Source organism: Hesperophylax consimilis, chromosome 13, assembly GCF_061612785.1.
Source record: "Hesperophylax consimilis isolate HC1 chromosome 13, BYU_Hcon_1.0, whole genome shotgun sequence".
NCBI lineage: Eukaryota > Metazoa > Arthropoda > Insecta > Trichoptera > Limnephilidae > Hesperophylax > Hesperophylax consimilis.
Window position 1 is genome coordinate 30,627,039 of NC_142848.1, and position 13,976 is coordinate 30,641,014.

Sequence of the window (13,976 nt, forward strand, 5' to 3'; positions counted from 1 at the left end):
TAATGGTGACTGGGTAAGTCATCAAAATGACTATTTAAAACACCTATAAAAAGTGTTATAAAGTTATGAAAAGTGATGAAACAAAAACTAGGTTATATATGTAATTATTTAACCTAGTTTTTGTTTCATCAATTTTAATCACCTTTTAAAGGTGTGTTGAATTGTCATTTTGAGGAGTTGTCATGGAACCGTTTACAATATTAGCACTCTAGTGCATCCAGTGAGTGGTTTATTTGTGAGTGCACCCTAAAGTCACGAGCCGCCACTGCTGACAGGGGTGGCTTTTTTTCTGGTTTCGCACAGGCGGCACCTCTCAAGGGAACGAATCGATATCGAGGAATTAAACAATGTTACCTATAAATAGGTACTTAGATACGTTTTACCTATGTTTTCAAAAATAAAATCAAACAAAATAAAATTTGAAAGTTTGACAGCAGCGCGCGTGTTTTAAAATGATTGAGATGATCTGCGAAAAAGGCACGTAGTCTGCTCGGGCGGATTGTTTGAGAATATCAATCAATTACTAGTTACTAGCACAAGTACGCTCCGGACAACTGGTTTTATTTGCCGGAGGTCACCATTCTACATCGACCACTGTAAGTGCTCTATTCGCCACTCATTCGGATTAGGAGGCTGGACACGTTGTCTTTATAGAGACCTGAATTGTTGACGTATCGTCAAGTAGATAATATATTATAAATACTTACCTATACATATTTGCGGTAAAAGTGCGATTAAAGTGTATAATGTCAAAATCCAATGTGCTTATTGATTGTGAGTATACCAGCAGCTGTTGGTTTTTTATGACAAACACAATTTTACAACCGGTAGATTATTAACTCGATTTTTTTCTTCATCTTATGCAGTTGTATTGTTTGATTATTACAAAACACGTTTCGTGATTATTATTAGGGAAGGAATATACATAATAAATAAATGTTATTTGTGATAGATGGCAATTATGCTCTAACAAAATATTATTTATTTATGAAACAAAAGACCAACAAATTTGTATGTAACGAAGAATTTATTTAATTTATTACGACCCACCGATTTTACTTAACAAAAGCATCATCAGAGTACAAAATTAAACTAATATAAAAAATACATAGTGTGTGCTTAAGAGTGAGACAAAATACAACAAATATCTTAATTATAATTCTACCAAAATATTTTTTTGTTCACGTCTTGAAGGCATTTAGTTGTTGAGACAACATTATCGCTGAGTTGTGCTCGTTGTGCTTATCCTTTTAATTGCATACTTTGTGCTTTTTTAGTGAATGTTTGAAGAAAATTAATGGGTACCTACCTACAAGTAAACGCTTGTATTGTAGGCAGGTACTTATGTAAAAAAAATCAAATTAATATTAGGTTATTAGATAAGTTAGTAAATCACGCATAACAGAAGTTCTGCAATTTAATCGGTTTCCGTAATTTTTTTGATAACAATTGAAATTTCCATAATTTTTTTAATAATGATTCAATGGAACTACCTACACTTTTGATTGTCAATAGAAAGACTTTCCTCCATGGGCGGTACTTGAATGGAGGTTTATTTATGGTAAAATTATATGGGTATATCTAATGGCAGCCCTTAGATGAATCATAGTACGTACCTAGTATTTTACGTGAAATTCAATATGTAAAATGTACAGGATTTTTTTTGTTGTTTGTTTAGATTTGTTTTATTATTATTATTTTAATTAGTTTGTTTTAGTTTATATGGCAAAGTTTGTCCATGATGTAAGTATAAAGCATAATAGAAGTATAAATTAAGAGTTTTCAGTCCTCACCCGAGTTTCCTGTTCTGAGGTCACCTGGAGTTTTTTTTTAAAATATTTTTGTATTTAGTTTCTAGTTATACATTGTCTTCATAATATTTGCAAATTGATTATCACGGCGTTCTCTCAGCCATGTTTTTATTTTAGTTTTAAATATATTCATTTCCGTAATTTTTTCGTTTGATTTGGTAGAGCATTATATAGTTTCGTAGCAAAAGATATATTCAAACTGGGAGTAATATTTTGGCTTTTATGTTGGGCAGATAATATATTTTAGTAGATAAAATATATTTTTTTACATTTGTAGACATGAAAGTTTTTAAATATTTCTTCTGTCGGAGTTTTAACCGGAACTTTCAGAATTGTTTTTGGTACTCCTTTTTGAACGCAATTTTCCAATCCTGCAAGAGATTTGTAAATTTGATCTTAAATTGAACTAAAGATAAATGCGCAGTTTACCTACTAATTTTACCGCGAATATCCCGACAATAATCCCGACGAGTACCTATCCCGACTATAGTTGGGATAGTAATTTATTAATAAAAAATAGTGTGTAGGTATGGTCTGCCGGCCACTGAGAGCTCGATGTAACTTCTCGTGAACCTCTCTCTCTCTCTGCCCGTCAAATGATGCGTATTTTATATTAGTTTTCAACGGGCCTATCAGCTACCGACGCCTGTAGGATATGTTGGTGAAAAATAGTGATGACATCATCACAATAATGTATGTATATTTGTCTGCCGCTCTTTGTGCCGAGGGGGCGGTTAGCGGGCATCCAGAGGGCGGGCACCACGAAGGGCGAGAGGATCATCACCTCTCTTCAGGCAATCAACACCACTATAATAATGTATATTTAGGTGTCCGCCGCTACTCGAGTCCCGCGCGCCAGCAGCTAGCGGAGGTGCTGGGAGAGCGACTGACGGGCATCCAGAGAGCGGGCACCTGGAAGGGCGAGAGGATCATCACCTCTCTTCAGGCAATCAACACCACTATAATAATGTATATTTAGGTGTCCGCCGCTACTCGAGTCCCGCGCGCCAGCAGCTAGCGGAGGTGCTGGGAGAGCGACTGACGGGCATCCAGAGAGCGGGCACCTGGAAGGGCGAGAGGATCATCACCTCTCTTCAGGCAATCAACACCACTATAATAATGTATATTTAGGTGTCCGCCGCTACTCGAGTCCCGCGCGCCAGCAGCTAGCGGAGGTGCTGGGAGAGCGACTGACGGGCATCCAGAGAGCGGGCACCTGGAAGGGCGAGAGGATCATCACATCTCCGCAGGCAGTCAACATCACCGTCAAGGATGGCAAAGGCGAAGTGCTCAACTTCTGCGCTAATAATTATCTTGGATTGGCGGTAAGTTCATTATTCGAGTTGATACTGAACAGATTCCGATCCGAAATATTAATATTATTACCTATGTAAACATAAATTGAATTTATTATTCCGTTTTCGTTTTTAAAAGGACCGTTTTTTCGGTATTCAATCAATAAGCCCCAAGTACACGTTGGCCCAACCCATAGGCCAATACGCTGGCCCAACGTGTAGTATCAGCGTATATTGACCGTTTCACGCGTTGACCGCCAGAGTTGGCCGGTCAACCCGATTATTGTCGGTTTTCGTGCACACAGGTTGGCGCCAACACGTTGGCCCAGCGCGTTTATGAGGCGTTAGACAGACGCAAAATGTAATCCAACATTATGGGACCAAAATATCCCCCTGATCTAAACAGGCCCGTGGATGCAAGTTACAAGATTCTAATAAGAAAATCAGTAATTCTCTCCAGTATAATACTACCTTCTATTTCTTACAAGAGATCAACGTAATTCAACTTAGATTTGTGCATTTAAAAAAGAAAATAATATAACAAGAAAGAAATAGTCTAGCAAATGAGAAAAGTCCCAATACACTACTTTTGAGTTGTTTGTCAATGGGTGCTTTTAATGATGAAAAAACTTATTATACTTAGGAAATGTGTGCTTATATGTATATACAGGGTGTATCGGCACGTACCCGACAAACTTTAACCAGCTATTCCTTAGCACATTTGGAGTAAAAAATGTTATGGGCACTTTGCTGTCCGGTAACATTTTTTTTTAATAAAAAAATTATCATTCATATTTTCACCACATGTCACCACTGTTTTATCCTTTGTCACAGTTTGAAAACCCATCTGGCAATATTTTATTCGAGTTTCGTTGAATAATATATGTACGTACCTACATTGGCGCGCTTTTACAATCACAACGAAATGGCATGGCACCATTCGTCTCATTTTTAACTATTATTATTTAGTGTGTATGAAAGAGCGAAGACGCTTTTTGACACACTTGCTAATAACAGCTGTTGAACACGAGAAACAATGCCAATGACAGTGACGTAGTGTGGATTTTTTTATAATTTTATGTTTTTAATTGAAAAAAAATGTGCTAAGGAATAGCTGGTTAAAGTTTGTCGGGTACGTGCCGATACACCCTGTATATAACCGACATGTAAATGTACATGCACACATTATTCAATTTAAACAAAAAACATAAAGAGGTACACATACATACACATTATAATAATATTAAAACAGATATAACAAAAATAAAACATTTTTAATATTTTATTTTTGTTGCAGGTGATAATATTTAACAACACTAATAAACTATGCATAAGAGGTATAACCTAAAGATTTATAACATAAAATAGAAACTAAAAATATATATATTTCACCTAAATAGACTTAGTAGCTATCTATTTACGCGAATCTATCAGTCCATGTCAGTTCTTCTAAGTTTATCGCCTTCGACTGAAAGTGTGGCAAGCATCAATATACATACATAGTATGAAACACTTTGATAATAGAGCGATTGGTTGAATTGAGAGGCCTGTAAATGGGTAGATACTAAATACTTTTTTTTTTCAGAACAATCAAGAAATCGTTTCAGCAGGAAAAGCTGCAATGGACAAATATGGAGGTGGACTAAGTTCAGTCAGATTCATCTGCGGCACCCAACAAATACACAAGGTCTATTTTAATATTATTTACTTGTTGTTGACATTGTAATAAGTCAGTCTATCAATGACGTTAATGAGTTAATTTCAGGAACTGGAAGAGAAGATTAGTAAATTCCACGGGCGAGAAGACGCCATCTTGTATGCCTCGTGCTTCGATGCCAACGCCGGAGTGTTTGAAGCCTTCCTGACTCCTGAGGATGCTATCTTCTCTGATGCCCTAAACCACGCTTCCATCATCGATGGCATCAGACTATGCAAAGCCAAGAAACTGCGATATAAAAACAGGGATATGGCCGGTAAAGGGAACATTAATTTACGTTAAATAATATTGAAACAATTAGGGCTAGTTATTTCACAGAATTCAAATTTCAAAGTTAATATTCAAGTCCTGTGAAAATTCTATTCATGTTCTGTGAAACAACTGGCCCATAATGGAATAATAAAAGAACTTGAAGAGAAGTTTCATAGAACTTGGATATTGACTTTGAATGTTGATTTGAGAGTTGAAAACAACCTTCTTCAGGATACAAAGTAAACTTAATAAAACAAATAAATAATTTATGTACTTACAAAAGTTAAATCTGAATTAGGTACTTACAACATTATTGGATTATTTTATAAAATAGCTTGCATTACATGTATGATTCGGAACGACGGTACTACACGCTGCATAGAAAAGTCACAAATAAACCTTGCTTTCGGACTTTACATTTCCGCGTGGCGGCCTGGAGCGGCGCACGGTACCGACATTCCGAACCATGTGGATAATACCCGCTATTACAGCATTTCAGTATGCAGATGAATGAAAAGAAAAGCTTGTTTTGTGATCTTGAATAGAATTGAACACTTGAACAAATACTAATCTCTATAAATAATGCGCACATTTCTTTGATGCAATAACATGTTCTGTAACTACGTATTGATAATATAATAATATTTAAAACAAATCATATAAAAAATGGGCATACCATGGCTTTTCATTAAATTATTCAGGTCAATTGTTTTTGGTTGGTTTTTAAAGAAAATAAAGAAAAAAGATTTTCCTCCTGACTACATATTCTAAAATACTAACCAAAAACTTCTGCGTTCTGGTAAAAACAAGACAATCAGAGGAAAGCACACAACACTCCACTGATGTAGTACCTATCACAAGTAATAGGTTATATTATCCAAACCTGGTTACAGAACTAGAGAGCCAACTGAAGAGTACAGATGCGAGGCTGAAGCTGATAGTGACGGATGGAGTTTTTTCCATGGACGGGACTGTGGCTCCGTTGGCAGCCATTGTGGACTTGGCACAGAAGTACGGAGCCCTAACATTCATTGACGAATGTCATGCTACGGGATTCTTTGGGGATACGGGACGGTTAGTTATTTCACATTTATTACACATTTCATCCTGCATACAGAATCCAAGTGCTGCTTGAAGTGACCATGGCTATGTTATGTATTTTGTAAATATACTCTTTTTGTATAAATACATTTTGTGCATAAACATTTTGTATATATTTTGTTCATATTCAGTTTTCAGTTTATATCATGCTTTGAATTTTTTTTTGCATAATTTTCGATAGCTCACTAGGTATATTCTGTTCTTAAAATTCATTTAAAAGCCTGGCTGGGCGTAAAACCAAATATACCCGAATAGCCAAGTATTCCCAGCCTTCCCCTCCCCTCTTTGGTCACCCTCCCAACATTCTCTAAATAAGGATGCCATACTTCCCTCGGCCATAAAAGATTATTTCTAACATTACAGGAGACTCAACCCTTATGTACCGTCGATTTAGCCAGTCTCAGGTCAAATTATAATACGTTACCCATCTTAGAACAGACATTGTCTAGTAAATGGGTATTTTTTTATTTATTTAATATTTGTATGTTTTTTACAATAAATATACAATTTATACATATTGTAAGTAAACATAACTAACTAAGGCAGGCAGGCAGAGAGGATGGACCACCACACTACTCTTGGCACACACTCCTTGCTTCATTCTAATACATACTTTTCTGTTATTTTATCTCTTGACATGATCCAACTCGATTATTCACTTTTGCTCTACACATAAATAAACCATTCACTAGATCGATATCTTCGGACTTTTTCTATGAAACATTTGGTCCTGAAAAAGCATAGATATGCCAATATATAGACAGTTCAATTCTCATTCGGAGTCTACTTTTTATACTATACACCAATGAAAAACTCTGAAAGTTTATTCCATAGACTTTCAGAGTTTTTCATTGGTGGATATAGTTGGGCAATCATATGACGTGACAATAGTTCAGTTCCAATTTTCGATTGGAGTTATACCCCCCTGGCTCTATATGTCCAAAAGATTGAATCTTATTCATCATGCTCACATGAACCAAATACCCTATAATATTAATAATATGTCCAACTTCAGTAAAATATTGGCAGTAGCAGTGTAGCATACTGCCATCATAGAATGTTTGGGAAATGTCAGAAGTTGGAGGTGTTATAACTATTCTAGGTAAATGTTTACTTCAGACACATATTCTTTTGACCGGCCGATGGCCGAGTTGGCATCGCGTTTGGGTCCCACCCAGGCATAGTGTTTTCAATTCCTCCATCACAACACAAGCAATATTTTCCGCTTACTGTGTTGATATCAGGAGATTTTAAAATATTGTCAGGTTATTTCGGGAACGTTTGTATTTCTTTATAAAAAAATAATGATACATAATTACCAAAAACAATATTTCTTTTTAAGAAAACCAAACTAAGAACATAAAAACCTATAAAAACCTTTTTTGCTAAATTGATTCTTAGTTTGGATAATTAAAAAAGATAAAAGAAAGGCTTAAAAAGCATTTTATTACAAACTAGCTGTACCCCGCCACGCGTTGCTGTGGATCAGTCTGTCTGTGCCAATGACTTAAGAAAATACGTCAGTGCAGATAGAAAAACAATTGCTCGTGTTGCTTTTACGTCCAACAGATTGCGCTGTTTTTCTCAAAAAACATGTTTTTACCCATCACAGGTGACATCTATATAATATAGGAATATTTAATCCCACGCGTATTCGAATGCAACATTGTGTCAAAATATCAAACAATCGGAGCAAATTCGGATACTTAAGATTTTGAACTAACGAGCATTTACATTCTTATTTATATAGTTTACAAATTATAGTTCTTTCAACATGACAGTTTGCCGCTATACTAAGGCCTTAAAATATTAATTTTGAATTGAAGAAAATAGCACTATTTACCAAATCGTAAATTCAAAAAGTTGTTATTTATTGTCAAGAAAAAGATTAGAAACATACTATTCTGAATATGTGGTCTTCTGTTCACAGAACTACTAGTTTTACCACATTTACGACTCACATGACATTACGACAAATATGCAGTACAAAAAAATTAAATAATAAACGCCCGGGTTGCTGCGAAATGTAACACAACAAAATTTATTAACATTCTTCTAAAAAATGTGATTTTCAGTGGCACAGAGGAGCATGCGCAGGTCATGGGCAAGATTGACATAATCAACTCAACGCTGGGCAAGGCGCTAGGGGGCGCCATGGGGGGCTACACCACGGGCCCCCGCCCCCTGGTGGACCTCCTTCGCCAGGTGTCTCGCCCCTACCTCTTCTCCAACTCCCTGCCTCCCTCCGTGGTGGGGAGTGCTTCCAAGGTACTGCTAACCAAACAGCCACTTACCAATGCTTTCAACAATTATAACCGAGCAAACGCTAAGTTCACTTTAGCGTAAAACTGTGCAACATATTTATCAATTTCATTGATGGATTATGCAATATTTATGTAAAAAAAGTTACAATATTTTTTTCCATGGGAGCACATACACGGTCATGATTATCTTGTCCAGATAATCTTATGATGGTTTTATGCTCAATTAGCCTCTTGAATTTTAAAATAACATACTAATTGTGGTTGCGGCTCTGTCCGTAACTCCGGTTGGCGAAGCTTAATGCCAAATCACTATTTTGATTAATCTTTATAACGAATTGGTGTACATTATGAATAATAAAAAATATGCTTTAGATAAATTGAAGGTTTTCCTATCGCTTTGCTTGAGTAGAATACAAATAAATATATAAATTACTCAATAAAAAATATAAATGCAAACTACTAAAAAAATATTTTTCAATAGAAATGTATGAACGCATAAAGGAAACAACTTGTTTAAAATACGGTATTATAGCTAAGATTATCTGTGACAGTTTCACTTGATTAACTTTTTTCCTTTCTTATAAAATTATTTTCAAAATAAATAAAACCAGTTATTTGCTTGAAATCGAACGTTTCTAGACTCTGTTTGTCAAGCGATTTTAATGCCTATTACCTACGATATAAGGTATACCAAGAATATACACATTTTTAGATTGTAGCTTCCTCTTAACTTTTGCTTTGAATTTAAGTGTCATCATTTTCAAGTGTTTATTTGGAGAATTCAGACAAATGATAAAGTACCTATCTGTAATACAGTCAAACTTGGTTATAACGAGCACGATGGGACCGAATAAATTTGTTCCGAATAGCCGTTAGTCGATACATCCAAATTGGTTTTTTTAAAGTTGTATGTGTAGTGGTACGCCACAACTTGATTCGAATGTTATTCTAGAAGTTTCAGCTTTTGCCGAACAAGCTTCTTGGATTTTCTTTTATTTTTTTATATTTATTACTGTAGCAACTGGAATGTTCGAGATTGTTTTATTTTCCACCTATATAAGCGACAACGTGAACGAAATGGTCAGTACATTACCAGCAACCGTGACATCGAGATCGAATTATTTGCCTACGTGACGCGCTAGGAAATATTCTGGAACCTTCCTTTCGCAAATCATTCTGTTGCATTTTCTACATTTATTTATTTTTCGGATATGTTATAATAAACCGCTTAAGCCAAATCAGTAGTTATTTATTAATATCTAGAATACCGAATATTACTACATATATGTACCTACCTACGTGCCTCTGCTATCAATATATTCGCAAATTACGAAGGTATAGCTTATTACTTATTAAAAAAGCATATTAGAAAAATACAATTATGTTAACAAAATTTAAAATAAATTATTGTTTTAAAGATTTTGCTTCCATGCTACTGAATTTCCCCTTCAAAACAATCAAGGCATTATAACTATCATCACCTGGTTTAAGGCTTTCAAGAAAATATCACTAAATTGTCTATCTTTTAATCACTAGCTTGTGCGTACTGTACCTAACGCTTGTAAAATCGTACTTGTCATAAATAACTAGCTTGCGGAATTGTTTTGGTTTTCGGCTGTAAAATTTTATCCTTCACAAACCAGTGATGCACAACCTGCGGCTCAATTCTTGCGGCCCGCTTTTCAATTTTATACTATCCACTTGAAATTCAAAATGTTTGTGGTAATTCTTGAAAACTCTGGCTGAGAATATTTTTTATAGAGTTTTGGTTAATTTACGCTGCATGTCCAAAATTGAACTAAATTGTTTTCAAAATTATTTGCAAGGTATATCAGTGAATCATGTGAGGATAAGACTGAACTAAAATATAGTTATGTAATAATTGCTCTTTATAGCCGTGAACTCGCTATTGCTGTGATCGTTATAACCATGCTCGATTGTATAGTATTTTTAACAGAAAATTATTTTAATTGCCATTTTCGAAATTAGCACAATTTTGTCGAGAATTCAGATACTAAGTGAAAAAATTCGTTCCAAGTTTTTTACCTCCAATTAGTCCAATTTGACCTCCAACACTCTGACGTCAATCTATCGGAAACTACTGAATCTGGTCCCTGCGCACTGCTATTCGTGTGATAATAGTGGAACACGTTACGATTCCATGATTTTTCATGTGTCTGCGCTAGTATTAAAATTTTTTTTTTTGTAGGTATTCGACATGCTGGAAAAATCGTCAGACTTATGCAAGAAGTTGAAAGCCAACACCAAGCAGTTCCGAGAGGGAATGAGCAAAGCCGGCTTTAAAGTCAGCGGAGATGATCATCCTATTTGTCCCGTCATGATTGGAGACGCCAAGTTGGCCAACAGCCTGGCTAATCAAATACTGCGTAAGCTATCAACTTACCAATTAGAATTGATATATGTAGATAACAAAAATACGAGAAATCACCCAGCATAACTAAATACACCATTGTAAAACCTGTTGTTTCAAGAGAATGGCAGAAATACGTTTAAAAATAGGGATTAAAAATGCATCTAAAATTGTAAAAATTACACACAAATTATGGAGTAAAACCCTAACCTTAAGAATTAATGGAACATACTGAAATGATATTGCAGGGGATACACTAGCTGCTACTATAAATAGATTTTCGAAATACGCAAAGTGCCGTGTAGTTTTGTAATATGTATTTTTTTTAATGAGAACCATGTAGTCACTTCTTGAAACTGCCAATGTCAACTGTTTGTAGCAGTATGTGCGTTCCCAACTTATGAAACATAATATTAACATAACCAAAATGGTGGCTTGATGCTGGATCATGTAATACTATGTATCCTTCTATGCAAAAAATTTCTGACATAGTTGGAACTATATTCACTGAGTTGAGGATACAAGGAACTACTTTAAATGGAAAAAAAAAACCTTTATTTGGCTTTTGAAGTTTGGCCACCTTTTGTATTTTTGAATTTTGTAGCGTATGTTTATGCTTATGCATTATTGGTCTGATCACAAAAGCATGTCTATTATTGAGTAATGGGGTATGTGTGTTTGCAGAGGAGGGGATCTACGTGATAGGGTTCAGCTACCCCGTGGTGCCGGAGGGGCTTGCGCGGGTTCGGGTGCAGGTGAGTGCGGCCCACGAGCCCCACCACATCGAGCGAGCAGTGCACGCCTTCACCAAGGTGGGCCGCCAACTTAATATCATACAGTGACGTCGCCTCCACAACTCACATCAATTCTTTGCTCTAAATGAACTCTGATGCCATCTTATTAAACATAAAATATATTTTTAATTATATACTCTAAAAAATCTAGCGTAAACTGTTTTTCTTCACCCTATTACAGATGGCCTTGTTACATAAACTTGTAATACACATTATGACCAGCCACAGGGCCGGTGGCCGTGGTCACCCGTAGCCGGTCAAGGCAGACTCAACAAACCTACAACAGTTGGTCAGTCCCTATAATATGAATAAGACCACAGTCAGCTTTTGATCAAAGTTTGATCAGAAAAGTCGAGCAACACCGAGTACACGTCAGCTAGTATTTAGATCATAATGCAAATTAGAAAGTGCACAGCACGGCCACCAAGTACTGAATAAATTCAATTTACCGCCATTGAAAGGAATGTCAACGTCAATATGCCACACTAGCGCCTCTAGCGGCCAGCGTTGTTGATACTGCCAATATTTTACTGGAACTGGATGTATAATTAATATACAAATAATAACTGCGCAACACACATTGGGTAAAATTCCCCACACACATCACACTGCAAAATCCCTATTTATAAGGGTACACATATAAGGTATCGGGGCGAGGTAACTAATTAATAAAACTCAGTAAATTCAAGACAAAATCAACACATTTATTTTCCTGAATATCACAAACATGTGCTACTTAATTGTAAAATACATTCTATCATATTCGTTTTGGTGTATATATCAATTAATTCATTTGGGGGTCAGAGAATACTTCTAAAATCTCTGTCTCGTTAAATACTCAAACAAAGATCAAAAAATATCTCAATATTTTTACAGAAGTTTTCTTCTGGTAGTATTTATTACACAGGAGGGACAAATTAATAATTATATTACTGTGTATTTTTAATGAAACGGGATTTGGTGAAACGATAATAAAAATATCTGAAAATAAATCATTATTATTGTAACAGGCACATAACATAATATATAGAAAGAGTGATATACTTTTTTTAAATAATAAAATTCCACAATGTACCAGAAATGCCATGGTACACGTATTTACGTACTTATAAAACTAGCGATTAAAATGTTATTTTTATACTGAAATAAAAATACATTAGATTTCATACAAGGCAGTACACAAAACATCGTAGCACTCCTTATATATTTTGCCTAGCGACAGAATAAAATGACTTTTTGGCATTAATGGACCACACTCTTCTAACACGTCGAATTATGATGTTTTTTGCATTGGTTACACATCACAAAAACAATTATTATGTTTTTTGCATTGGTTACACATCACAAAAACAATAAATAATTTATCTACCTAAATGCCAAGAAAAATCTTCTAATTGATTAATAAAAGATGAATTAATTATTGTTTATCAATAAAAGTCCTACTAAGAATAAAATATTTACATAAAATTTAAAATCCAATTTAAGATAAATATATTTTCAATGTTTCGAGGAGAATTAGTGTCATACAACCCTGATACATAATATTTTTGATTGCACCAACTCTTCTTCTAAGATAAGATTTATTTGAATGATTTATATTATAATTCAATATAAATAAAAATAAAAATAAATTTAAGAACAATAATTACATCCTAAGGAATCAATTTGTAATACTAGAAGATTAAAAATAAAAATTATTAAAAAATAATACCGAAATAACAAAAACATTTCTAAAATAAAATTATTAGCGTCAAATAAATTTCAGGAAAAGTTAATTTTATAAAAGCTTAAATTTATAGAATCTAAGTCATAAATCAATAGGAAATCACAACGTGAATAAATGTATTATGTACACGATAAAAGTAATCACTGCAGAGAGTTGTTTACATAATATTGTGTAAGAATTGAACAGCAATAAGAACTGGAGGAATCTAAGCACTGCCGGAACTGAGGATGCTGGGTTTACCGGTGGCCGCTCTCATTAGGGGAATCGGAGCTGAAACACATAAAACATTATATTCAATAAGGTCAGTAGCTGAATAAGTCCTTCATCATTGCACAAGCAACAACACTAATAATGATGGTAGGAGTTTTTCAAATATTCTCAGTTTATTTGTAACTCGGGAATGTTTAACTTTCTTTTTTATCTTTTAACCCCTCCACGGTTTGAGGGTCATATATGACCGGGCGTCCATATTTTATAACAATGTTTTTATTTTTATTCTATTGTGCGTAAATACATAATTTTTTTTTGACATCATCATCATTTTTTTGGAATCGAATCCGCAGCCTTGCTGGTCCGATTATTATTATTTAATCTAATTATTTTTTATTTAAAAAGCAGAATATAATACGTAATTATTAACTTTAT

General features: G+C 34.7%; 2 protein-coding genes across 5 annotated transcripts in view; one reads left to right on the forward strand and one right to left on the reverse strand.

Annotated features, from left to right (window-relative positions):
* The first annotated feature begins 2,502 nt into the window (after nt 1-2,502).
* On the forward strand, nt 2,503-11,756 carry Gcat (Glycine C-acetyltransferase). Its single transcript, XM_089638421.1, has 8 exons — nt 2,503-2,731; nt 2,784-3,136; nt 4,692-4,793; nt 4,872-5,079; nt 5,969-6,149; nt 8,252-8,444; nt 10,650-10,827; nt 11,496-11,756. Exons 1-8 carry the CDS (start codon nt 2,503-2,505, stop codon nt 11,651-11,653), a joined length of 1,602 nt encoding a protein of 533 aa, XP_089494547.1. The 3' UTR covers nt 11,654-11,756.
* A 532-nt stretch (nt 11,757-12,288) lies between these two features.
* LOC149418764 (uncharacterized) overlaps nt 12,289-13,976 on the reverse strand; it is a 105,393-nt gene continuing 103,705 nt past the window's right edge. For all 4 annotated transcript variants that reach the window (XM_089638655.1, XM_089638654.1, XM_089638652.1 and 1 more), the window contains one exon: nt 12,289-13,601. In XM_089638655.1, coding sequence (XP_089494781.1) covers nt 13,537-13,601 — 65 coding nt within the window. In that variant the 3' untranslated portion in view covers nt 12,289-13,536. The remainder of the gene's footprint in view (nt 13,602-13,976) is intronic.

What these genes read in the sequence shown, in the direction of transcription:
- Gcat (XM_089638421.1), top strand. Translation starts at nt 2,503, where the DNA reads ATGTATGTATATTTGTCTGCCGCTCTTTGTGCCGAGGGGGCGGTTAGC. An exon ending in TTCTTTGGGGATACGGGACG is followed by an intron (nt 6,150 to 8,251) that starts GTTAGTTATTTC and finishes TGTGATTTTCAG; the next exon opens with TGGCACAGAGGAGCATGCGC. An exon ending in TGGTGGGGAGTGCTTCCAAG is followed by an intron (nt 8,445 to 10,649) that starts GTACTGCTAACC and finishes TTTTTTTTGTAG; the next exon opens with GTATTCGACATGCTGGAAAA.